Genomic DNA, 27,640 nt, shown 5'->3' with positions numbered 1-27,640 from the left:
GGGGATCCGTTGAAGCTTTCCAGAGTAATTACCTCATAAAGTGACAGTGGTCAGAATTGTAAAAATTGGCCTGGTCATTAACATGCAAACCACCTTGGGGCTAAAGGGGTTAAACAATGTTTTATCTCACAAAATGAATCCTCTGTGATCCCCTGCTGTAATATCTGTATTGTCCTTTGCCTTCTCCCCTGCCCAGGAGCTGTGGTATGATCAGACAATGTTCCGTACACGGTCAGACAGACAATTTTTAAAATGAACTTTTGTTTGTGGGAAAACCCCTTTAATGACTGCATCTTTGTACGGTAACCAGCTAATAAATTAAAATCGCAGCTTAATTTTTAATAATTAATTAAATTTGCTATTTAACAGTGTGATATAATGACGTGTATTAAGTGATTTTCACAATTTTTTCATTTAAATTTCAGATTTTTGAAATGGCCAGCAGTATTAGACAGGAGTGGTCACCTAGGAAGAGAGCCAAAGCTGTTACTTTTAAGAGAAGGGTACAGTTACCGGGAAATTGCAGCACGAATTGGAAAAGAGATATCACCGGTCAGCGTTCTCAAAGTGTGTAAGCGGTTTCAAGAGACTGGTTCGATAAAGAATAAACCAGGTAGAGGAAGGAAGAAGGCTACAACTCCTCAGACTGATAGAATTGTTAGAATCGCCCTAAATAACAGGAAATCCACTGCTGTTGACATCAACCAGGAGCTTGTCAAAACTGGAGTGACAGTGTCCGATTGGACGGTTCGACGTCGATTGGCGGGGTTAAGAGCCAGAATACCACATTAAAAGCCATTTTTGATTGCCTCACAGCGTCAAACGTCTGCAGTGGCCAAAGAACATTCTAATAAACCATTGAACAATGGAGAAATGTTTTATGGTGCGATGAGACACGCATATCCATCTGTGGCAGCGACGGTGCTACGTTCGACGACCTGGAAAGGATTGCTTGACAGTGTACAGTACCCACCATGAAGCATTCTCTGAGTGTTGTTATGGTAGGGGGCTGCGTGTCCAGAGATGCAGTTGGTCGGCTGCAGGTAATTGAAGGAACAGTTAATGCTGAAAAGTACATCAAGGAAGTCCTTCAGCCTAAACTCATTCCTTTGGCACGTGATGTATTTGATGAAGGGACATAGTTTATTTTTCAGCAAGATGGAGCCACATGCCATACAGCTAAAAAATGTCTCTCTTGGTTCAAGGACAAAAACATCCAGCTATTGAATTGGCCAGGAAACAGCCCAGATCTCAATCCTATTGAGAATCTCTGGGCTCGGCTCAAAAGAGCAGCGTCAAAACAGCGGGCTTCACACAAGCAGGAACTCATTGCAGCCATCATCAAATCATGGTTTCATATCGTCACACCATCTGATTTACACAAACTGGTAGATAGCATGCCAAGAAGATGCCAGGCCATTATCAAGGGCTATCCAACTGAGTAACATTTTTAGTGTTAGATATGAAAATAGGACAAATAAATGGCTTTTCTTAGTCATCTGAGTGACAATAGTGTCCAGTTTGTTGACAAATGAACAAATTTCCTGCTAATATTGTGTTTCTATGAGATTGTTATTTCTACGTGAAAACTTTACTGTGAAAACATTCATGAAATTTGTATTTGTTTTGGCAAAATGCTAAAAATTCATAAATCTTTAGGGTGTTGCCTCAATTTTGGCCACTAGTGTAATAAGAGTTTCACTTTTTGTATTGAAGAACTGAAATAAATTACCTTAACTTTTTGATATTCTAATTTAGTTAAATGCACGTATGTTTGTGTATATGTGTGCACATATATATATAATTTATGACAGACAGACGCTTATGCACCCTTTCAGTGGCCAAACAGTTGAGCGCTCCTTCCCATCTACTTATGTATCTTTCTCCACATTTGTCTTCATTGATGGTTCTGGATTTACAGGAGCCAAAGGAAGGTGCAAACGGTGCACCTTCCACCCACTTGTTTATCATCTAACTTCTTGGCCATATAGCACTGAGCGCCTGTACTGACAGAATCGGATGTCCGGGGAAGCGCACAGTGTACAGACCATCATGTGCGGAGAGGCCGCAGGTCTCCGGACCCAAACGCAAGAGCCTAGTAGTCTTATCACTGCAGAAACTGGATTGACTTTGAAACGCGTTGACTATGAACCCTTTTTCTCCAATCTTGGTCTCTGATATTTGCCGAATAGAGCCACTTCCCTTGGTATCCTTTCAACACAATGCTTCAGCAGCTGTTATCTTCACAATACTAATGATTGTCACACAACCCCATCAGGTGAGCATAACATGCTGTATAACATGGATAAGACCCCATTGTGCTTTACATTTTCTCTCCAGTTAAATTTATTATTGGCCTTTTATCTGAAAGTAAAATGCTAACTGGTAAATAATTAACGCCCTACATGGCCCAAAAAAACCACAGAAGAACATAAAAATAAAAAACTGACAAGTACATGCAAAAAAAATGCATCGGTTAAGACCTGAAACATTGCGTGTGTTAAAGGGAATCTGTCATTGAAAATGGTATGTGACCTGCAGACCGGGTGTTCTAGAGCAGGAGGAGCGGATCAGATTATATACCTTTTTATGTGGGAAAAGTTTCAATATAACTTGTAATTTATTCACCATAATCCCCTGTATGTGTATGTGCACACGTAGAGTAAAATTTCTGTATCTCTTGGCAGGAAAAACACAGCTGCAAAAACACCAGTTTTTCGCGCATTTTTGCCCTTTTTTTTTTTGTGTGTGTGAAGTCAATGGTGAAAAACTCAGAGAATTGACATGTAGATTTTCTGCACCAAATCTGCAAGTCAAAAATAAACACCGTGTGCATGACACTTCCAGTTTCCCATTCAATTACTTCAGGTTTTGCTAGCAAATCTGCATGGCAAAAAACGAACCAAATCTGCAACATGTGCACACAGCCTATACATATTCAGTGAGCGGTCCTGATGGTTTTTCTCTGTGCATGAAGACATAGCTGTTAATCACGAATAGGACCACCCACTGGGATATATTATATTATATACACACACATATCAGGGATTTCAATAAATAACACAAGTTATACTGAATTTTTTATCACAAAATGATATCCTTCTGCTCAGCTCCTTCTGCTCTCCACGGTGCTGTCCACAGATCGGCCTGTATGTACATCCTGATAGCTCCCTTTAAAGTTTACACTGCGTAACAGCATCCAAAATTTGTTTCTTGTATCATTGATTCTTTGGCTCATTTCTTTTTGTTTGATTTGACCGGTTTCATTTGCACGATTACATTTTTCTCTAGTTTTGAGTTGTTCTCTGTGATGCTTAGGACTTCTGCCCTTTTCTTCCTCTCAAATGTATAGCACTCTACTTTGTCTTCTGCCGACACGGCCCTGGTGCTCACCAGCCTGAAGCCATCTCTGAGCAGGATGTCCAGCAGCAGGCCCAGCACATTGCTCCCATGTAGTAATTTCCTCTGGTCTGGTTTTATGGAGACATACCTGCAGAAAACCGGATTGCGTTAATGTTAGCGTACTTATAAAGAAAAACGCAACACACTTTAATACCTTAGTGATCACTAGACGTCTTTTTACTGACCCGCGATATAAGATTAGCGTTCCCCTACAAGTGACAATCCTGTAACTGTCACCTGTACACTATAGCTGACAACTTGCTGCATCAGCCATGATCAGTGCTGGCACCGACCATGCACGTTTAACCCCTTACTAACTACAGAATCTAAATAACAATGTTGGGGCTCCCTCTTTAACCTCATCAGCACCCTGAGATCTTGATTGTGTGGTCCTGATGTTTGCCTCGGCAGATGACGGCCTTAGACTCTGCCGGCTATAGCGGTCAAAATTTAGCTGGTAAAAATAAACTTGTCCATTCTTGTCATGCCACTTTCCATTTCTTCCTGAAAAGAACCAGAAGGGTTAATTAACTACCTAAAAGCAATTTTAAATATGTTGAGGGGTGCGGTTTTTAAAATGTATTACTTTTGAATGGTTTCCAACATATAGGACCCCCAAAGTCACTTCAAAACTGAACAGGTCTCTATAAAAAATAAGTGTTTTTTTGTAAATTTCCATGAAAAAATGAAAAATTACTGCTACATTTTTAAACCTTCTAAAATGCTAACAAAATAAAACACTTTACAATTGGTGCTGCTGTGAAGCAGACATGGGAAATGTTATTTATTAATGTTTGTGTGGTATAACTATCGGGATTAAAGGGATAGTCATTAAAAGTTTGAAAATTGCAATTTTTAAAACATTTTTGTCAAATTTCTGATGTTTTTGCGTTTATTTAAAAAAAAAAAATCAACCTAAATTTACCATTATCATAAAGTATAATGTGTCATGAAAAAGCAGTCTCAAAATCAATGGGATATGTTGTAGCGTTCCAGAGTTATTACTACATAAAGTGACACCGATCAGATTTTAAAAAATTGGTCAGGTCACTAAAGGGTTAATGACCAGGCCAAATTTTTTTTTTAAATCTGAGGTGTCACTTTATATAGTAAGGACTCTGGAATGCTTTAACATATCCCATTGATTATGAGACACTTTTTTTCATGACACATATTTTATGATAATGGTAAATTTAGGTTATGTTGCATTTATTTATAAAAATATGAAATATGACAAATTAAAAATTTTTAGCCATTTTCAAACTTTGAATGTTTATCCTTTTAATCTAGATGGTCATAGCACACAATGTTAATAAATAACATTTCCCTCATGTCTACCTTAAATCAGCACCTTTGTAAAATGTTTTCTTTTGTTAGCATTTTAGAAGGTTTAAAAATTTTGCAGTAATTTTTCCTTTTTTTTTTTTTAAGAAAATTTACAAGATTCATTTTTCTAGGGACCTATTCAGTTTTGAAATGACTTTGGGGGTCCTATATATTGAAAACCCCCAAAAGTGATACCATTTTAAAAACCGCGCCCCTCAACGTATTCATAATGGCTTTCAGGTAGTTTTTTAACCCTTTAGATGCTTTTCAGGAATTAATGCAAAGTGACATGACAGGAATGAAAAAATTTATTTTTACCACCTAAATGTTTCTGACTTCTGAACAGACCACTATAGCTGGAAGACTCTAAGGCCGTTATTTGGCCATGAATTGCCATGGCAAACATCAGGACCATACGATCATGATCTCAGAGTGCCGATGGGGTTAAAGAGGGAGACCCCCCCCGCTCTGTTAACCATCTAGATGCTGTAGTCACTTGACAGCAGTATTTAAGGGGTTAAACGGCCATGGTCGGTTCCAATACTGATCGTGGCTGATGCAGCAAGTTGTCAGCTATAGTGTACAGCTGATAGCTGTACACTATAGCTGACATCGGGGGATGTTAGTCTCTTTATATCGCAGGTCCGTTTTAAGTAGTATTTGCAGTCATTAAGGGGTTAAAAGAACGATGAAGGCAGTTTAAGACCCTGTTCATATTGGCATCAGTATATATTTCCCACTATATGCAGTTTTTATGCTAAATGTCTAGGTAATGGTATCTATCTTAAGCTGTCTCCAGGTCAAGAGTGGGGCCAGTGTTTTGTTGTTTCAGAGAGATGAATTTTTATGGTCTTTACCAATGGGGTGTGGCTTGCAGGATTCTCTGGGGGCATGTCTTTAACCTGTTTTGCAGAGAATCCTGCGAGCAACACCCCTTGGTAAAGACCATAAAATCTTGTACAAAATAAGAAGGCTCATAAATCTGGAACTGTATAATGGAGGAAAAAAGACAAAATACTCGGGGGAGCAGCGGCAATAAAGCAAGGGCAAAACCTGCCCAGATTTCACCTGGTAACGGGTCCTGATTTACTGGGTTTGTGATTTACAAAACATTGTGTTATGAATAATGTATCAATGAGATGGAGCAGTTTAAAAATGGTGGTTAAATACGCCATTAAGTAATAGCAATGAAAGCCCCTTTAATAAACTGAGAGGGTAATATCTGTCTGATGGCCAGGGGTCCATATGATCACTAAACCTGCCAAGAATGTTGTGCTATGCTGCTTGCATAACTCCTGTAGCAGTGAATGGAAGTTAAGGAAGTGCTGTGCAGTTTCTGCATTGTGTTATTCCTCCTTGCAGTGTTTTTAATAGATTACACCCCAAATGCTATTCCTGCACTGTTCATTGGTGACAGGGTTTGTGTTGGGACAAGCTCCATTGTCAATTTATGCATTTGCAGGAGGAATAACAGCAGCATATCCAGGGCTGTGGAGTCAGTATAAAACAGACCCACTACTAAAACATATAATAAATTGGGTACAGTAGTTCAATGCAGTTTGTGGGAATATTTTTTCACAAGAATTTGGGAAAGTTATGAAATGTCCTATAAATGTCTGTCCTATTCCTGATCTAAGGGTCTAGACTTTTAGCTGAGATGAATCTGTGCTACAGTAAATTTATCACTTAAACATGAGCCGTGTGTGAGGGAGTTGGAGGTTTGGCTTACCGACTCCACAGCCCTGAGCATATCACAATTCTAAAATAAAGAATATAAAAAAATCCCTTGCTACATGGTAGGAATAACTGAACGAACGATTATAAAACCAATTGTCCAAAGGACGAAGGAATTCCCATGTTATGGGAACACACTTTTAGTAATTAAAAAGAAGCAAATCTGTCAAGTGCACGTTGGTTTACAATGGGGCACAATTAAAAACAAGCTCAACCCTAGTTTAATAGGATGAATGCATTTTTGTCAGTAGGTAAGGAGCTAAGCTAATGTATTGCTCACCAGTAAGGCAGTCCGTGCTAACCAAAAACACAACCTGGTATTCTACTTATTCTTCTACATTGATCAGAACTCGTCTAAGTGCACTGAATCCCCGATGCTTATAGCTATTATCGACTAGCAAAACCTATTTGCCAAAAGTGTGTATGAAGATATTGCTGCACTAACGATCAGGGCTGTAGAGTAGTAAAGTGATATCAACAGATTGGGCTGCAAGAACAGCACTCGACATATATAGTGACTGGCAGCGCGTTAGCAGAAAGCAACTGTTTAAAACTCTTTCACGACATAACTGTACGTCATGGTCGGGAAGGGGTTCCTGCAAAATGATGTCAGTTACGTCATGGGAGCCTCCAGTCACCGATGAATGAATGTTTTGCCCACAAACCACATTTCTCCTAACCGGATAGATGGTGTATATTCTTTAAACTAATGCGATTTGTGCGCCATATCCCACCATTGAATTGAGTACTAGTCATATTTGCACCCTACCATTGTATTGGCTATCGAACTGACTGAGCAAAGCCCTATTCGCCACAGGGGTTGGCAACATTTTTTGTGCAGCATGCAGGCAAAAAAAATAGTGAATGGAAGGCCCAATTCATTACTGCATCTTGCATCATTGTATTTACTTTTTTTTTTTTTTAATTAATTTTTTGGCTAAGTTTTCATTGATCTTTTAATTTGCGCCTATTTTAACGTTCGCCTGGGTTTTTGTTTATTTTTAATGTTCTCTGTTGTGGGCAGGGTCTGAGGCTTTTCCAGATGTTTCTGGCTGATTCATCAATTGGTATCTTTAATGTCTAAAACATTTCTGTGCTCATTCACTTTAGTTACCATCTGGAGTGTTTGGGTTTTTTTTGCGTGACCTTATTAGGTTGACTAACTGCTAAAAAGTTTAGACAAAAATAACAATCATTTTTGATATTGTACAACCTTATGCACCTTTTTGAAGAAAAAAAGAAAAAAACAAACTGCAAATGCCCGTAGTGATCAGTGTGGCATTGGATATGAAAGTCCTGCAACAATCAGTTATGGGTATTACATGTTGCAATATTGGGCTAGCAGGCTGCCTTGTGGTTATGATGGCATTTGTATGTGGTTGCTGTTTCTTACCTGAAAGACATTGTAGTTTGTTTTTTTTTTCCCATAATATAATTTTAAATGGAATTTGCTGTCAGAGAGGGGAAATACCAGTTATGGCCAAATGAAGTTACTTGGTGAGGAAGAATAGGGGTGTGCTCGGTGTCAGCCGTAGTGCTGCATACGTAGAGCATCAATTATTATAACTGTCAAAAAAAATAAAACTTTGTTGCCCATAACAAACAATTAGTACAATTTTCATTTTACTAGATATGTTTTAAAAAATGAAAGCTAAGCTCTGGTCGCTATGGACGTTTTTTTTCCCTTTAGTACTTGTTCACATGTTTTTTCCTGCCAAGAGACAAGTTTTTAGTTCCGGATGTTTGCTACAAACACTTAAAGGGAACTTTTCACCAGCAATAACGCTATTAACCTGTGCTATGGGGTTAATTTGCAGGTTATTTGTGTTATTAATCTTCTCGCACTTAGCCACATGCTGTGGGGAGATTTAATCCAATTTTCTTTTTTTCCTCATTTAAAGAGAAACTTTATTCCTCCCAGCAGTGTTTGATTTGTCACAGGGGCGGTGCCTGCGCTGGTTCAATGACCGCTCTGAGAATACAGACTCTGTGGCTGTCACCACGCTCCTGGCAATGACGGACAGCAGCTCGACATTGGGGCCGGCTGTCAGTCAGGGTCAGGGGCTTCAATTACAACCACCGAGCGGTGACTGAAACCCGAACGCTGCTGGGAGAATAAAGTTAATTTTCTCCCTGCAGTATTCTGCTCCGTGTGGGTAACGGGCAGGTTAATAACGCTATTAACCTGCAGAATAAACCCATATCTGGTTTTCTGGTGACAGGTTCCCTTTTAAGATATCCACATACCCTTAGGCTACATTCCCACCATGAGCTTTTGGTGTGTTTTTGCTGCGTCAATGTGGATGGGATTTATATGATCTCATGCTCACTGTACTTATTTTTAACACTGCATAAACTGACCTGCGGTGCGTGTTTCAAATCCGCAGCATGTCAATTTCTCTTGTGGGTACGCTGAGTTTTATGTGCGGAATTTCCCCATACTTGCATTTGGTGTGGAAAATCCACAGGTAAAAAATTTACGTGTTTTTAGTGCGTTTCTGCAGCTGAAACGCATAAAAAACGCATGTGATCTGCAGATGCCTATATCAATAGTTTTGTTAAAGCCAAATGCCTGAAAGTATCAAAAACAAAGCGGCTTTATTTAAAGCATGATACACCAACAAGAGACAAAAAAATTATTGAAAAATGCAAATAACCTAATTTAAATAGGTGCAGAAATTCTGCAACATCAAAAATGCACCAAAAGCTCATCATGGGAACGTAGCTTTAGGGCCTCCATACACAATAGATTAAATAGAGTGGGGGAACGAAAGTTTTATATTTTTTAAAAAGAAAAGTGTGATTATTTCTGTCTGGTTGTTGTGATGCCATTTCCCTGGTGATGAATTGAAAGTCCATGAAGTTGTCATCATGCAAGACCTTAATTTTAACCAAAATGCTTTGCATATAGGTATGGTTATTTAATTAAAGAAAACTCACCGCCAAAAGTTTTGCATATACTATTTATTGATCACAACATAGAGAGTAATTCATTGTTTACAATGCCATAACTTAGTATTTTGTAGCATAACCTCTTGCTTTAATTATTGTACCACATCGACGGGCATTGAAGCCATTAGGGTATTCAAGACATCTTGAGGGATCTTACTCCATTCCATTTGCAAATCTGCAAACAATTCCTCTTTATTGCTATGGGTACAGGCCCCAACTTGTCGCCCTAACTCATCCCAAAGGTGCTCTATAGGGTTTACATCAGGTGATTGGCCTGGCCATTGCAACAGGCGAACATTTTTCTTTGCTAACCAATTTTTGACTAAATTGGATGTGTGCTTAGGATCATTGTTTTGCTGGAATTTCCATCCCCTGCCTATTTTGGCTTTACTATTTGGCAGCATTACATTCTCCAGTATATCCTTGTACATGGTAGCATTCATATTTCCATCAATTCTATGCAGAGGGCCAATGACAGATGCAGAAAAGCAGCTGCAAACCATGACATTGCCACCACCATGTTTCACTGTAGGTGTTTGGTACCTTACATCATTAAGTTTTCCAATTAGGCGGTGTATATATAGTGCTTGCCATCACTACCAAACAGATTGAATTTGGATTCATCCGAGTACAACACCTTAGACAAATCTGTCTCTTTCCATTGGCTGTGTTCTTTGGCTAACTCAAGTTGGACCTTCCGGTTCTTTGCAGGGATGAAAGGCTTCTTGACTGGAACTCGTACATTCCACCCTACTGCTCTTAGCCGTTGCACCACAGTTTGGCGACTCACTTTGACCCCATATTCTTCGTTCATTTCGTGCAAAATCTGTACAGCACTTTTATGGACATCATATCCTGACTTTCTTAATAATGTGATCAACAATGGAGGAAGTTTTCCGTGGTCGACCACTTCTAGGTTTGTCAGCTGTTCCATAACCTTCTTTTTCTATCTTTAATATACGTGACACTTGACTCTGAGAACAGGTGAATGCCATAGCTTCCTCTCTGGCCTTTGCCTGACTTCACTCTCAGAATAATAAGCTTCCTGACATCTGGTGATAAGTTTGGCTTGGTCTTTACCATGTTTTAACCTAAAAACGTCCAAAATTTATTATTTTTTTTTTTATTTTTTTTTTTTTTAGGCAAGTCTACTGCCCATGACAAAATATGCAAAACATTTGGACCAGCAAATGTTGAAAACTAACATAAGGGGATAAAACAATTTTTGTCCTTATAGCTGACAACTATTTGCTTCCGGTTTACTAAAATCCCCAGGAAAATGGCATCACAACAACCAGACAGAAGTAATTACACTTCAAAATAAAAAAGAAAATCTTTTGGTTGTCACTGTATCTACACTGCTCAAAAACATAAAGGGAACACTTAAACGACAGAATATAACTCCAAGTAAATCAAACTTCTGTGAAATCAAACTGTCCACTTAGGAAGCAACACTGATTGACAATCAATTTCACATGCTGTTGTGCAAATGGAATAGACAATAGATGGAAATTATTGCTAATTATCAAGACACTCAATAAAGGAGTGGTTCTTCAGGTGGGGACCACGTCTCAGTAAAAATGCTTTCTGGCTGATGTTTTGGTCACTTTTGGATGTTGGTTGTGCTTTCACTCTTTTGGTAGCATGAGACGGACTCTACAACCCACAGAAGTTGCTCAGGTAGTGCAGCTCATCCAAGATGGCACATCAATGCGAGCTGTGGCAAGAAGGTTTGCTGTGTCTGTCAGCGTAGTGACCAGAGGCTGGAGGCACTACCAGGAGACAGGCCCGTACACCAGGAGATGTGGAAGGCTGTAGGAGGGCAACAACCCAGCCGCAGGACCGCTACCTCCACCTTTGTGCAAGGAGGAACAGGAGAAGCACTGCCAGAGCCCTGCAAAATGACCTCCAGCAGGCCACAAATGTGCATGTGTCTGCACAAACTGTTAGAAACCGACTCCATGAGGGTGGTATGAGGGCCCGACGTCCACAGATGGAGGTTGTGCTCACAGCCCAACACCGTGCAGGACGCTTGGCATTTGCCACAGCACACCAGGATTGGCAAAGTCGCCACTGACGCCCTGTGCTCTTCGCAGATGAAAGCAGGTTCACACTGAGCACATGTGACAGTCTGGAGACGCTGTGGAGAGCGATCTGCTGCCTGCAACATCCTTCAGCATGACCGGTTTGGCAGTGGGTCAGTAATGGTGTGGGGTGGCATTTCTTTGGAGGGCCGCACAGCCCTCCATGTGCTCGCCAGAGGTAGCCTGACTGCCATTAGGTACCGAGATGAGATCCTCAGACCCCTTGTGAGACCATATGCTGGTGTGGTTGGCTCTGGGTTCCTCCTAATGCAGGACAATGCCAGACCTCATGTGGCTGGAGTGTGTTAGCAGTTCCTGCAAGATGAAGGCATTGAAGCTATGGACTGGTCCGCCCGTTCCCCAGACCTGAATCCAATTGAGCACATCTGGGACATCATGTCTCGCTCCATCCACCAACATCACGTTGCACCACAGACTGTCCAGGAGTTGGCGGATGCTTTAGTCCAGGTCTGGGAGGAGATCCCACAGGAGACCATCCGCAACCTCATCAGGAGCATGCCCAGGCGTTGTAGGGAGGTCATACAGGCACGTGGAGGCCACACACAATACTGAGCCTCATTTTGACTTGTTTTAAGGACATTACATCAAAGTTCGATCAGCCTGTAGTGTGTTTTTCCACTTTAATTTTGGGGGTGACTCCAAATCCAGGCCTCCATTGGATAATAAATTTGATTTCCATTGATGATTTTTGGGTGATTTTGTTGTCAGCACATTCAACTTTGTACAGAACAAAGTATTCAATGAGAATATTTCATTCATTCAGATCTAGGATGTGTTATTTCAGTGTTCCCTTTATTTTTTTGAGCAGTGTATATCAATGGATTTGGCAGATGGCCTGATAGTCGGGAGAGATGTGGCTTGTGCTTGTCTGATTTCAGACTGCCGATCATTGTTCTCTGTGAGATAAGCCGTGGACTGACAGGTCAGCAGCTTTCTCAGAGAACACAGGAGCGCTCCTGTGTATGGGACCGTTTTGATACATCTGCCCCAGGGTTCCTTCATTCATGGACTCCTCACATCTTCCCTGCTCAGAAGCACTTGCTTAGTAAATAAGTTTGAGATGACTAGAAAAATATTTGGCCATTATGCTCCTCTCCAGCCTGCTATTTTGCTGATAAGGCCAGGTGCACAAGTTGAGTATTTGTAAGCCAAAACCAGAAGTGGGTGAGAAATGCAAAAGTGGTGACGTGTTTCTATTATATTTTTCCTCTGATTTGTTCCTATCCTGGCTTACTATTGGCTTACAAATACTGAGACAAAAAAACTTCCCAATTACTCAACGTGTGCACGTGGCCTTAATGTTGCTATCGGGATAGAGCACCCAGCTAATGCTATGGCCAACAAAATTGTGCACCTATTGGCCACCAACGGGCAAAGATGACCACAGCGATGGCCAATTGTGAGGTTTTAAAATCTGATTGTCTCACGGAGGCCAAAATACCCACTGGTCGATGCTACAATAAATGCTGGATTTTGTGTGTTACTGTGTGCCAGGCATACATGAGCAATGTGCCAGCTGTTGCACATGCACCAAAGGTTGCTGACTCTGTATTGTAAAGGATTGTGGAGCTTGTAAGCCAAGACATAATTGTAAAGGGTTCATAAGTGGCAGTAATTTACTTCAGTAGATAACTTAACCATATCAGCATTTTTTTGGCCAAATAGGGACTTTAGCTTTATAGAGCATAAGACGTTGTTTTTATAAAGCTAGAGAACTGTACATTTCCACCAACTCCGAGGCAGAGCTCTTTTGGGGTAGAATCAGACTCTATACCCCAGAAAGCAATAGAGATAAAGAAATGCACCAATTCCGTGCACATAAAGCTTTGTGCATCAGGGTACATACAGGTGCTTCTCACTAAATTAGAATATCATCAAAAAGTTAATTTATTTCAGTTATTCAATACAAAAAGTGAAACTCATATATTATATAGTCATTACAAACAGAGTGATCTATTTACAGTGTTTATTTCTGTTACTGTTGATGATTATGGCTTACAGCCAATGAAAACACAAGTCATTATCTCAGTAAATTAGAATAATAAAAAACACCTGCAAAGGCTTCCGATGCATTTAAAAAGGTCCCTTAGTCTATTTCAGTAGTCTCCACAATCCTGGGGAAGACTGCTGACTTGACAGATGTCCAGAAGGCTGTCATTGACACACTCCACAAGGAGGATAAGCCATAAAAGGTCATTGCTAAAGAAGCTGGCTGTTCACACAGTGCTGTATCCAAGCATATTAATGGAAAGTTGAGTGGAAGGATAAAGTGTGGTAGAAAAAGGTGCACAAGCAACCGGGATAACCGCAGCCTTGAAAGGATTGTTAAGAAAAGGCCATTCAAAAATTTTGGGGAGATTCACAAGGAGTGGACTGCTGCTGGAGTCATTGCTTCAAGACCCACCACACACAGACGTATCCAGTACATGGGCTACAAGTGTTGCATTCCTTGTGCCAAGCCACTCATGACCAATAGACAACGCCAGAAGAGTCTTACCTGAGCCAAGGAGAAAAAGACCTGGACTGATGCTCAGTGGTCCAAGGTGTTGTTTTCAGATGAAAGTAAATTTTGCTTTTCATTTGGAAAGAGCCTGGAGGAAGAGTGGAGATGCACACAATCCAAGCTCCTTGAGGTCTAGTGTGAAGTTTCCACAATCAGTGATGGTTTGGGGAGCCATGTCATCTGCTGGTGTAGGTCCACTGTGTTTTATCAAGACCAAAGTCAGCGCATCCGTCTACCAGGAAATTTTAGAGCACTTCATGCTTCCCTCTGCCGACAAGCTTTTTGGAGATGGAAATTTCATTCTCCAGCAGGACTTGGCACCTGTTCACACTGCCAAAAGTACCAATACCTGGTTTACAAACAGCAGTATCACTGTGCTTGATTGGCCAGCGAACTCGCCTGACCTTAACCCCATAGAGGATCTATGAGGTTTTGTCAAGAGGAAGATGAGAGACACCAGACCCAACAATGCAGACGAGCTGAAGGCTGCTATCAAAGCAACCTGGGCTTCCATAACACCTCAGCAGTGCCACAGGCTGATCACCTCCATGCCACGCCGCTTTGATGCAGTAATTGATGCAAAAGGAGCCCCGACCAATTATTGAGGGCATTTACTGAACATACATTTCAGTAGGCCAACATTTCAGATTTTAAAGCTGGTGTTATAAAGTATTCTAATTTACTGAGATAAGGACTTTTGTCTTTTCATTGGCTGTAAGCCATAATCATCAACATTAGCAGACATAAACACTTGAAATAGATCACTCTGTTTGTAATGACTCCTATATAATGAGTTTCACTTTTTGTATTGAAGAACTGAAATAAATTAACTTTATGATGATATTCTAATTTGGTGAGAAGCACCTGTATATGCAAGTTATGGCTGAATATGATATCAGTGTAGCATCGCTACATCTGACATGAGATGTGTCTAGCTGCTGGTTCTACAAAATATAAGTGGAACGTTACCTGGCTCCAAATTGGTCTCCGGTTGAGTAGTCCGTCCCACACTGAAACATCAAGTCATGATGTGATGGTCGCTGTAGAGGTATTGGAGCCATGGGTTTTTGCGAGGAATATGGGAAGTTCCAACCTTGAACTCCCATCGGCTGCTCTACATACATTACAATACGATCAGCAAGAGCTTCGATAGTGCTATTACACGAACCAAAGACACGGAATAAAGAATGAGTCTCCTGAAGAAGAAAACGCACTTCTAAGATCTCCATTCTGGGCCGATAAAAGCTCTCCTGACCCAACTGTTCAGCCAAGGATGAAATCTGGTAGAAGTCCGCTTCCCTCAGAAGTCTTTCATAATCTGAAAAGTCTGAAGGCAAAGTCAGCTGTGATGTCCTCAGATAATCTAAAACATAGCTGAACAGAGTTCCATCCCGGTCCACAAAATATTGTCCATTTACTATCCTAAAGTCCCGATCGCTGCCATCCAGCATATGTGCAAGTTTTGACTCTGGAAATCGCAGAAGGGTTGATGGCAGGGTGGTAAACTTCATGCCTCCCACATTGAGGGTAATTACTTCAGGATTACTCATGCTGGACAACCTTCCACAGGTTTAGAAAGTTCCCAATATGAGCTTCCAGCAAACTGCACTGAAGAAAGGCCCTGTGCCTGGCAACCATAAACTAAACAGTGTCCACGAGTTGCCTGGGAACAGCCATTACTATTGTGGAAAGCACTGAGCAGACGCAGGTCATATTCAGTGTGATCCACAAGTGGAATGGACTGAAAAGCTTTGCTACTTTTAAACCTTTACATTTGTTGCTTACTTGTGCGTTTTTGCTTTTTCCACTTTTGTAACCATTTTAGAATTTTTTTTAATCGTATTCACCCACTTGGTCCATCAGGCTTGTGTTAAGCAATGACTTGCCATTTAACAAAACTGGAAAAAAATCTATTTTATTTAAATAAAAAAACATTTCAGTCTTGTAATCCTTCTTGTCTCTTTACAACTATATTTTAATTTCCAGACCTTTCCTAATACTTTAAGGCTGTGTGCCTACGATGCGTATTTCATGCGTTTTTGGTGCGGAAATTTCCGCAGCGTAAACGCATGGTAAGCCTTCTGCCATGGTCCCCTATGAATTCCGCACTTTCAATGCCCCTGCTGCGGATTTTTCCGCAGCGTTTATGCTGCGCTCAAAAATCCGCAGCATGTCCATTAATTTTGCGGAAGCGCAGCGTTTTCGCCGCCATTGACTTGCATTAGAACGCGCCAATAACGCAAGACTGCATCTGTACTTGCGTAACTGGCGCGTTCTAATGTGCGGATGCTACCCGGGTGCGGAGAAGAGAAGACTCTCCTCCACACCCAGGTACCATAGAAACTGTAAAAAAAAAAAAGAATAAAATAAAGATTATACTTACCTTCTGATGGCCCGCGCTGCGCTCCTTATCCTTTGCCAGCACATCGCGTTGGACTGTAGGACCTGCGGTGACGTCAAAGTCATGTGACGGTAGGTCCTTCAGTACACGGCATCGCGATATCCCGGCAGCCAGGAACGAGCCCAGCAGCACACCCCGGGCCATCGGAAGGTAAGTATCAGGTTTATTTTTTTTATTTTTAACCATTTAAAGGTCACACTATATAAATCCATACTGTTTGCATGGATTTATATAGTGTGACCTAGTTGTCAAGCACTTTCAAAGTGATGCTAAAATCGCCTGGAAAGCGCTTGTCAATCCGCATGCGGAAACGCATGTGAATCCGCATGTATTACGCAGGAAAAACGCATGTACAATCCGCATGCGTTTTTTCTGCCAGGGAGATGCAGAAATTTTCTGCTTCATTTCTGCATCGTGGGCACATAGCCTTAGCAGGAAAAAGGTGTAAAATATGCAAGTTTTTTTAAGCATTTTTACTTGGATTACTGACCACCCCCCATTCATTTGGGCAAAAAGTACTGCAAAAATGTTGAAAGCAGATTTGAAGAAGAAAAAAAAACTTCTTTTGAAGGTTAAAATCTTCAAGATAAAAATAATTAGCATGAGATGTCAGAAATCTCATTCACTTTGTGGTGTTGTAAAGTGCAGTCTTTTTTTCCACAGAAAAAATAAGTGTGAACAAGCACTAAGTGTTCCTTTTAGTCTGGGTTCAGACATTGCATTGGCTGTGGAAAAATTCATACCACATATCTGTCAAACACACACAGAAATTAAAAACTTGGACAAAGTCACGGGTCAACCAGTATACAGTATAATGGGCCCCACGTAGTCCTCCGTCCAGAGTGATGGGCCCCACGTAGTCCTCCGTCCAGAGTGATGGGCCCCATGTTGGGGTCGCGGTTCTGGTGTCGCGGGCCAAATATAATCACCCTGCGGGCCAGAGTTTGACATAGATGTCCTAGACGATTCTGTACAAAGAACGCAAGTGCCTTATTATATACAACCATGCAGCAAAAAAACTATATTTATATTCAGCACTAAATACGCAAGGAGTCAACCTATCCTTGAAAGTTCTACGAAAGGTTTTGGTAGCTAAAGGTTATTGTATAGTTAAATGCACAATTTTCTGTACCAATTAAGATGTCTGCTCATCCCATTCATTTTTTTGTTTGGTTAAAACTGTTCTTGTACAGATTTGAGCAAATGCATGATAGCACAAGACTGAATTCTCATAACTACAGGAACATACTGTGTGCTTGTATGTATCACATGACCCAGACACATTTTTTTTTTCCACCGAAAGTCATGTCTCATTTAGACATCTGTGATTTTTCACGTACAGAATAAATAGTCCAAGTTTCATCAGTGTTAAAGTTTCCCAACAGTTTCATCAGTGATTTTTCACGTAAGGAAAAAAAAAAAAAAATTGCAACGCTTCTCCTATACTTTACAATGTTGGTCACGATCAGCTCATGGATTGTACTCTGATGCCATCCATGTGCTGTCTTATTTTTATGGATCCATAGATTTGTATTGGTAATTTTTGATCCGCAACTCTGATCAAAGGCAGTCATGTCTCCCGTGATTTTTTTTTTATATATATATATATATATATATATATATATATATATATATATATATATATATATATATATATACATACGTGGTCTGCAAAAAAAAAAAATTGGACATGTGAATAGCTGAATAGATTCCAAGAGAATCGGAGCGATTATGGTAATGACACTCAGCTCAAACTCTGATCAGTGTCGTCCGTTTACTGTGATCCGATTCTCTCAGCTGAAAGAATCCTATCACAGGTGCAGAGAAGATGGAAAAACAGAATTTCTCCATTGTCTGTGTCCGTGTAAATTGGACTGCGCTCAGATGCCATGTGAGTGCAGTCCAATGTTTTACACGGACCCATAGACTTGAATGGGTGCGTGTGATCTGATTTGCAGGAGTTGCTAGCAGCCTCTAACTGCCACGGCAACCGCACAGTGATCCTTAAAGTAGGTTTACATGAATATATAAAAGATCATTCAGAGTTTTATCCAGAAAAGTGGAATCATTTTTTTTTCTCACTTATCCATGTGCGATCCGTTGTTTGTTTGTTTTTCACAGCAGTAGCTTTAACCCCTTCACAACCTTAGCCATATCCATACGTCCAGGTCAATAGGTACTTACCACCGGGTATCAACTGCTTCTGACAGCTGACATCCGGCACTCTGTGCCAGGAGTGATGCCCGCACCACTTCCGGCACTTTAACCCCCTAAATCTGCAATTGCAGCATTTAGAGAGCTGACAGGGACAGAAGCCCCTCTGCTCTTGGGTCGGAGCCTCCATGATGTCATCGCGGGGCCCGATCGTTGCTATGGTGACCCGGTGACTACATCCGGGTGACCAGAGCTAGCAAACTTGGTAGATCATGCGCAGTGCATGATCTAGCAAGTTTGTCAGTGCAGCGCTGACCGTTTGTATAGGATCGGAATGCTGCATTCCTATACTATACAAGCGATCAACCTGAAAAAAGTGAAGTTCCATGGTGGGACAAAGTAGAAAAGTAAGAAAATAATATATATTGTACACATAAATAAATATTTTTATGAAAAGATAAATTTAAAAAAGTACACATTTGGTATAGCCATGTCTGGAATGAGCCAACTTATAAAACTGTCCTACAAGTTAACTTCTTTAGTGAACACCGTAAAAAACGAACACAAAATTATGCTTTATCATACCGCCAAACAAAAAGTGGAATAAAACACGATCCAAAAGACGAATGTAAATAAAAATGGTACCGCTGAAAACGTCATCTTGTCCTGCAAATAAAAAGCTGCCATTCAGCTTGATCAGCAGAAAAATAAAGTTAAAACTCTCAGAATAAAGCAACGCAAAAATATTTTTTTCTATAAAATAGTTTGTGTAAAAGCGCCAAAACATAAAAAAATATAAATGTAGTATCACTGTAAACATACTGACCCGAAGAATAAAGCTGCCTTATCAATTTTACCACAAACGGAACGACAAAAAAAAAAAAAACAATTCCTGAATTGTTGGTTTTTGTTCATTCTGCCTCCCAAAAATCTGAATAGAAAACGATCAAAAAATGTCATGTGCCCAAAAATGGTACCAATAAAAATATCAAATCATCCACAAAAAACAAGCCCTCACATGACTGTCGAATGAAATATGGAAAAATTATAGCTCTCAAAATATGGGGATGCAAAAACTATTTTTTGCGAAAAAAAGCGTGTTTTTGTGCAGCAAAACGTAAAAACCCCCATATAAATATGGAATCTATGTAATCGTACCAACCCTAAGAATAAAGTAGTCTAATTACTTATACCATAATACATACTAATCATGACCAGGTAGTATATATCATATCAAATATTATAGACCTAAGTGATTACTGTATTCAATACTACCCTATTACGGACATCATAAGGCTCCATCGCCATAAATTCACAAACCAAACCAGAAAGAAACGAAAAAGGAGCCCATAGTATTGCAAAAATAGTATATATCAAAATTTATTAATTAATACATAAATGGTCAGACAGATAAAGGAATCAGTGCGGAAAAAGAATGAGGCGGTAAAAAACCGCAACAACCCTCTACACACGGCAGACCCAATTCAGGACACAACAAGTATTCAATTATATATGTATGTGTGTGTGTAGATAGATAGATAGATAGATAGATAGATAGATAGATAGATAGATAGAGATATATATATATAGATATAGAGAAAATGTCCAAATACACAAAAGGTAATCGCCATACAAAAGATTCTGTTATTTATCCTCTCTATGGAATTTGCAGAGAGGGTAATCTATAGATAAATAGTTTTATAGTACAGCATATATGCAAGATTACCCACACTGTCCTATACGTGCTGGATGTAAATACCCTATCATGTACTGAATAGAGCTAGGAGTGACTTGCTAGAGTCACCATTGTATATGTACCAGGGATGTCAGGCTTCAGCACGGAACAGTCAGGGGGTAGCCAAGGAGTAATAGGTCCGTCTGGGGTCGGCACGTGCGGAGCAGGGATATGGATGCCCCGACGCGCGTTTCGGTGTTTCCCTTCGTCAGGGAAACCGCACGAGGAACAGCGTTAATTTGTTCATTCTGCCTCCCAAAGATCGCAGTATATGCTGAGCGCTTACACTGGAGTTTTCGTGTAAATCTCTGAAATATGTGATTCAGACAGAGCCCCCAGCGGAAGATTCCCTATGAGGCAGATGGAGGCACCGTGGACGCAGTCTGACCGGTGATCCGGCGGTGTCCGTATTTTTAGGCGTGCATAAAAGTGCCATTGGCCACAGTTTTGTGCACCTCTGGGGTAAAAAGACACTACTGAACAACGGCCAAAAAAAGGCCAGACAGAGTCCAGAGTAACTCTGCTGCCTCATTATAGCGAATGAATTCCTCAGGGGTTTCATTTGAGTCACGTAATTCTGAGGTTTAGATGGAAGCCCCGATGAAAGTGTTCAGCGAGAGCACAGGATAAATCCCAAATGTTATGTAAAATGTTCCCAACAAAAGCTTCAAATCAATCCACAGGAAAAAAAAACAACAACTCAGGTCTGTCATCGAAAATATAGGGGCTTCCACGTTTCTGATAGTACAAAGGCTCTGGAAACGCAAAATGGCCTCTGCTCCCCTAAAAAAAATGCTGCACTTCAAAATCCGAATGTCCCCCTTCCTTCTGAGCCTCCACAGTGTGCCTAAACCATTTAGTGTCCACATGTTTAGCATTTTTGTAGCGGTTAGAGCTCGCCTAATTTACAGGTGCATGTCTCCAGAAGCATGAGGCACAACGTACTGGTCACTACAACGGCAGTTTCCAATTTTCACTCAGCAACATTCCACTACTGCTTGTTTCTGGAAAACACCCATGGAGTCAAAATTGTCACTACACCTGTAGATAAATTCCCAAAGGGGTATAATTTCCAAACTTTAGGTCACTTGAGGGGGGTTAGGGGCTCTGTATATGGAGTCTGCAAACTATTCTAGAAAAATCTGCGCTCAAGGAGGCAAATAGCACTCAGTCTCTCACGAGTCTCGCGGTGTGGCTAAACAGTACTGTACAGCCACATATGGGTATTTCTACATTTAGCAGAAATTGTGGGACAAGTTTTTGTGCCATTTTTACCCATTTCCCAGTGTGAAAATGTAAAATCTGGGGCAAAAACAAAATTTTGGTGGTAAAAATGTAAATATTTTTTTCTTCATTGCCCAATGGTATAAAATTCTATGACACACCTGTTTTGTCAATATGATCACTGCATCCCTAGATGAATTCACAGAGAGGTGTAGTTTGTAAAATGGGGTCTATTATAGGGGGTTCTGCTGTTCTGGAACCTCAGGGGCTCTTCCAGTGGGTCAGCACTCACAAACCATAGCAGGAAAATCTTCACTATAGTATGGCGCTCCTTCCCTTCTGAGCTTTGCACTGCGCCTGAAACGTATTTCCCGATTTACATGTATTGGCACACTCAGGAAAAAATGTACCTCAGTTTTTTGTAAAAAATTCTCATATTAGCCCTTAGAAAAATTAAAAACTTAAGGCTAAAACAACATTTTAGTGGTAAAAATGTAATTTATTATTTCTTCCCCTGCCCAATGGTATAAAATTCTGAGGCATAGGTGGTGTCAATATGATCACTGCACCCCTAGATCAATTTATAAGGGGGTGTAGTTTGTATAATGAGGTCACATATGGGGGGGTTTCTGTTGTTCTGGCACCTCAGGGGGACTGCCAATGTGACATGGCACCCTCAAACTAGTCCAGCAAAATCTGGATTGCAATATGGCTCTTCTTCCCTTCTGAGCTTTGCACTGTGAATCAAAAGTAGTTTTCAACCACATATGGCGTATCTGTGAATTCAGGAGAAATTGCACAACAAATTTTGGCGTCCATTTTCTCCTGTTATTCTTGTGAAATTGAAAAAATTTGGGGCTAAAACAAAATTTCTGTGGGAAAAATATATATTTTTACAGATTAAAGTTGTAAAATTCTGTGAAGCACCTGGGGGGGGTGTTCAAGGTGCTCACCACATGTCTAGATAAATTCCTTTAGGTGTCTAGTTTCCAAAATGGGGTCAATTGTCGGGGGTTTCCACTGTTTAGGCACATCAGGGTCAAGCCAGGTGTGGAAAAGACTTAGTGTAACACAGAGGGAAAAGCGAAAGGGAGCCCAGACACTAGGGAAAAGGGGAAGTGGAGACCTCCTTGTCTAATCTGGTGTCACCCTGTCTCAACTAGCGTCCCTATATTGCCTCTTCGGCAATCGGCGCCCGCGTGCCTCGCCCTACTCTCCCTGGCATATGGCGACGGCTAGGGATGGGAGGAGTTGAGCACTAGTCAACCTCCGCTAAACTCTATAGACAACAAGGGTAGACAAAACAGGGGGAAAATGCCTTAGCTTTAGATGAACTCCAAATAAGCACACGGCCTCAACGTACTGCTCCTGCTAAGCTTCACAAGTAGAAATGAGTATAACCGGCGACTCACTCTCAGACACACCAGGTATATATACACCCAGGCCAGAGAGCTAATTAACAAGGGAGAGTTAGCCGCTCGGTCCTAAAGACAGCCTCTTATCTAAGGAGGTGTCTGCAATGCCAAACGTAGAGATCTCCTGCATCCCACTGCAGGGCGACTGTCTGTCACCTCTGACACACCTGTGACAGTACCCCCCCCTCTCTCTAAGAGTGGCGCCCGGACACTCAGGACCGGGTTTCTCAGGAAGAGGTGTGGAATGAACGAACCAATCTGAGAGCGTTCACCTCTGACGCTGAATCCCACATCCTCTCCTCTGGACCATAGCCTTTACAGTGCACCAAGTATTGTAGAGAACCATGTTGTAGATGAGAATCTACAATCTTCGAAATCTCAAACTCCAGATTACCATCAACCATTACGGGGGGCGGTGGAAGAGGTGAGGGCTCAAGGGGTTCCACATGCCTTTTGAATAAGGACCTGTGGAATACATTGTGGACCTTAAGGCCTGAGGAAGTTCAAGACTAAACGCAGCTGAGTTAATGACTACATTTATTTTATAGGGACCAATAAACCTAGGTCCCAGCTTCCAAGAAGGAACTTTCAATCTTATATTCCTAGTAGACAACCACATAAAGTAATTCACATTCAGGTCCAGACCTGGCAAGCGTTTTCTGTCAGCCATACGTTTATACCTGTCTCCCATGGTCTTTAAATTACACAGAACACCCTGCCATACCGAGGAGAGCGACGAAGCAAACGGTTCCTCCTCAGGAACTCCTGAAGCTCCTCCCCCACTGAAGGTACCAAACTGTGGATGATAACCGTATCCACTGAAGAAAGGTGACCTGCCAGTGGATTCTTGACGATGATTATTGATGGCAAATTATACCAGCTGTAAATAGGATGCCCAATCCTCCTGATTTTTGGAGACAAAACACCTGAGGTATGTCTCCAAGTTCTGATTGACATGTTCGGTCTGACCATTCGACTGCAGGTGGAAGGCAGCGGAAAAGGACAGCTGCACCCCCACTTGAGAACAGAATGCCTTACAGAGCTTGGAAACAAACTGGGTCCCCTGATTAGACACCATATCGGAGGGAACCCCGTGAAGCTTCCCAATCTCATTTATGAACACCTGAGCAAGTGCCTTGGCATTGGGAAGTGCAGGAAATGCGACGAAGTGAACCATTTTACTGAACCTATTTACTATGACCAAAACCACTGTTTTGCCTGCAGAAACCGGTAGGTCAGTAATAAAATCCATGGACAAGTGTGTCCATGGCCTGCTATGGATAGGTAGCGGAAGAAGAGTACCAGACGGACAGGTATGCGAAACGTTAGTACGTGCGCAAATATTACAAGCCACTACATGTTCAATTACATCCTGATGCAACGCCGGCCACCAAAAACGAGAGAAGAGGTCCGCGGTTGCCTTACCACCTGGATGCCCAGCAAGCACAGAGTTATGATGTTCCTTGATTACTTTGCGACGCAGATCAGATGGTACAAATAACTTTCCTGAAGGGCAGGGGGCAGGGGCGTCCCCCTGAGCCTCCAACACCTCACCCTCCAGTTCAGGATAAAAAGCCAAAATGACTACCCCTTTCTGTAATATCGTGGCAGGGTTCTCATGGTCACCACCACCAGGGAAGATCCAGGACAAAGCATCAGTCTTGACATTTTTGACCCCTGGACGAAAAGTGACAACAAAATTGAACCTAGTAAAAAACAGGGACCATCTGGCTTGCCCAGGGTTGAGACGTTTAGCTGACTGGAGATATGACAGTTTCTTATGGTCAGTAATAACAGTAATAGAATGGACAGCCCCCTCCAACCAGTGTCGCCATTCCTCGGACGCCAATTTGATCGCCAAAAGTTCCCTATTACCCACGTCATAATTTCTCTCAGCCAAACACATTTTTTTAGAAAAGAAGGAGCATGGAAGACATTTACCAGGGGACGAACCTTGAGACAACACAGCCCCAACCCCCACATCCGCCGCATCGACCTCCACAATAAAGGATTGAGGAACATCTGGTTGACTGAGTATAGGTGCAGTGGAAAAATGATTCTTTAAGGAAGAAAAATCCTGGAGGGAAGCATCCGACCATTTGGAAAAATCAGACCCCTTCATAGTCATGTCAGTAAGGGGTTTCACTATAACAGAGTAATATTGGATGAATTTCCTGTAAAAATTTGTAAAACCCAGAAAACGTTGTAGAGCCTTCAGGTTCTCGGGACATTCCCAGTCAAGAACTGCACAGATCTTCTCCGGATCTATCCGAAAACCTGAAGATGACAACAAATATCCCAAAAATTGCACCTCCTGAACAGCGAAAACACATTTTTCTAGTTTGGCATAAAGTTTGTTTTCCTTTAATATCTGAAGCATCTGCTTAACATGCCCCCGATGAGTCTCAAAATCAGGTGAATAAACCAAAATATCGTCCAGATAGACCACCACAAACCTCCCCACCAAATGATGGAAAATATAATTTATGAAATGCTGGAATACCGCAGGTGCATTGGTCAAACCAAAAGGCAGAACCAGACTCTCAATGTCCTTCCGGGGTAACGACCGCTGTCTTCCATTCGTCCCCTTCTTTGATTCTAAACAGATTGTAGGCTCCCCTTAAATCCAACTTGGAGAATACCTTAGCTCCCACAACCTGGCTGAACAAATCAGGAATCCGAGGAAGAGGGTATGGATCACGGATGGTAATTTGATTTAATTCCCGGAAATCTAAACAGGGACATAGACCGCCATCTTTTTTCTTCACAAAGAAGAACCCTGCCACCACGAGCGAAGATGAGGGTCTGATATATCCCTTCTCCAGACTTTCCACAATGAAATCCTTCATGGCTTGTCTCTCAGGGCCAGAAAAATTATACAGTCTGGACTTTGGTAGTTTAGCTCCAGGGGTCAGGTTAATAGGACAGTCATAAGCACAATGAGGAGGCAAATCCTGACTCCCCTTCCCAGAAAATGTCCTCAAAACCAGACAGAAAAGCAGGTAATATTTCCATAGAGACAGTAGCAATGGAAATATCTTGACAGTTCTCATGGTAGTAATCTCCCCGGTTTGTCAATCCACCAACGGATTATGTTTAACAAGCCACGGTATACCCAAGACAATCGGAGTGGGAAGATTGTCCAGAAAATAGCAAGGGATGATTTCACAATGAAATTGCCCCACCCTAAGTTTTACATTATGGACAACCTGAGTAAATGCTTTCTGTGCAAGTGGCGCCGAGTCAATGGCAAAGATGGGAATAGGTTCAGCTAAAGCACAGCAAGTAAAACCATGAATTTTCACAAACTTGGCATCAACCATGCTGACTCCGGCTCCACTGTCACAGAAATTTTTTCGGTTTTTCTCCCTAGCACCACCTCTGCTGACAGGACAAAGCGGGAACTGCAGTTTGGCCACAAATCCACTCCTTGTTTATCCAACTCCAGACTATCAAGAGTTAATCGAGTCTCCTTTTGTTTAGGAATTGAAGGACAGGTCCCAACAAAGTTTCCCTTTTTACCACAAAAAAAATATGCCTTTTTTCTTGTGAAGCATCGGGGAGATGTATGATGTAGAGACACCCCCTAACTGCATGGGTTCCTCCCCCAGTTCTTGTTCACCCCAAGACCGCTCCCCTGGCAGAGGTACACAACCCCGGCAATAAGGCCCCATAGAAGGTGGTCGCACCCGTCTATCCTGAAGGCATCTATCCAGATGTATGGACAAAGGCATGGCAGCCTCCAAGGACTGAGGGGTCTCATATACAGCCAAGGCATCTTTCAACCTTTCAGTAAGCCCCGCACAAAATTGACTTCTAAGGGCTGAGTCATTCCATTTGGAATCCATTGCCCATCTACGGAATTCCGAACTGTATGTTTCCACTGACCGAATCCTTGCTGAAGGCGATGTAGTCTAGACTCAGCCAAGGCGACTCGGTCAGGGTCATCATAGATGAGGGGCAAAGCTCCGAAAAAACCCTCCGCAGATTGGAGATAAACCGAGTCCTGCGGTAACAAAAACGCCCATGACTGAAGATCGCTCTGCAATAGAGAGATCACAATACCAACCTGTTTCTCCTCATTACCGGAGGAGTAGGGACAAAGTTTAAAATACAATTTGCATGCCTCCTTAAATGCAAAAAACTTGTCCCTACCTCCTGAAAACCTGTCGGGAAGGGCAACCTTGGGTTCAGGCTGGACAGGCCTACCTGCAGAGACCCCCATATTGGCGACTTGTAACCGCTGATGCTGCTGCTGTACCTCACCACAGAGGTCATTCACCTCCAGAGACGGCCTGTGCAGCCGCTCTGCAACTGAACCAATACCCAAAGGAGAAAGGAAAAAAATAAAAAGTTGCATGCCCAAAAACACACACACACAAAAAAAAAAGTCAGTTCCCTTTTTTATAATGTCACGCCAGGTGTTGGAAGGACTTAGTGCAACACAGAGGTAAAAGGGAAATGGAGCCCAGACACTAGGGAAAAGGGGAAGTGGAGACCTCCTTGTCTGATCTGGCGTCACCCTGTCTCAACTAGCGTCCCTATGTCGCCCTACTCTCCCTGGCGTATGGCTACGGATAAGGATGGGAGGAGATGAGCACTAGTCAACCTCAGCTAAACTCAATAGACAACAAGGGTAGACAAAACGGGGAAAACTGCTTAGCTTTAGATGTACTCCAAATAAGCACA

The 27,640-nt window shown here is 41.7% G+C and overlaps 2 protein-coding genes across 9 annotated transcripts in view; one reads left to right on the top strand and one right to left on the bottom strand.

Moving 5' to 3' along the window:
- TRIM13 (tripartite motif containing 13) overlaps positions 1 to 27,640 on the top strand; it is a 237,204-nt gene that overhangs the window by 162,874 nt on the left and 46,690 nt on the right. For 2 of the 8 annotated variants that reach the window (XR_012269633.1, XR_012269627.1), the window contains one exon: positions 426 to 3,841. The exons of the other annotated variants lie outside the window; for them this stretch is intronic. The gene's annotated coding sequence lies outside the window, so the exon portion shown is untranslated. Of the gene's footprint in view, positions 1 to 425; positions 3,842 to 27,640 lie in introns of those variants that run through there. 8 annotated transcript variants of the gene reach the window in all.
- On the bottom strand, positions 426 to 15,666 carry KCNRG (potassium channel regulator). Its single transcript, XM_073662687.1, has 2 exons — positions 14,992 to 15,666; positions 426 to 3,490 (listed from the first exon to the last, which is right to left on the bottom strand). The coding sequence occupies exons 1-2, from the start codon at positions 15,570 to 15,572 to the stop codon at positions 3,235 to 3,237; spliced, it is 837 nt and encodes a 278-aa protein (XP_073518788.1). The 5' UTR covers positions 15,573 to 15,666; the 3' UTR covers positions 426 to 3,234.

Source organism: Phyllobates terribilis, unplaced genomic scaffold, assembly GCF_046119375.1.
Source record: "Phyllobates terribilis strain yellow unplaced genomic scaffold, ASM4611937v1 Scaffold_2__4_contigs__length_985480577, whole genome shotgun sequence".
NCBI lineage: Eukaryota > Metazoa > Chordata > Amphibia > Anura > Dendrobatidae > Phyllobates > Phyllobates terribilis.
This window is presented reverse-complemented; position numbering and strand designations above follow the sequence as displayed.

What these genes read in the sequence shown, in the direction of transcription:
- KCNRG (XM_073662687.1), bottom strand. Translation starts at nt 15,572, where the DNA reads ATGAGTAATCCTGAAGTAATTACCCTCAATGTGGGAGGCATGAAGTTT. An exon ending in GGAGACCAATTTGGAGCCAG is followed by an intron (nt 3,491 to 14,991) that starts GTAACGTTCCAC and finishes GGTTTTCTGCAG; the next exon opens with GTATGTCTCCATAAAACCAG.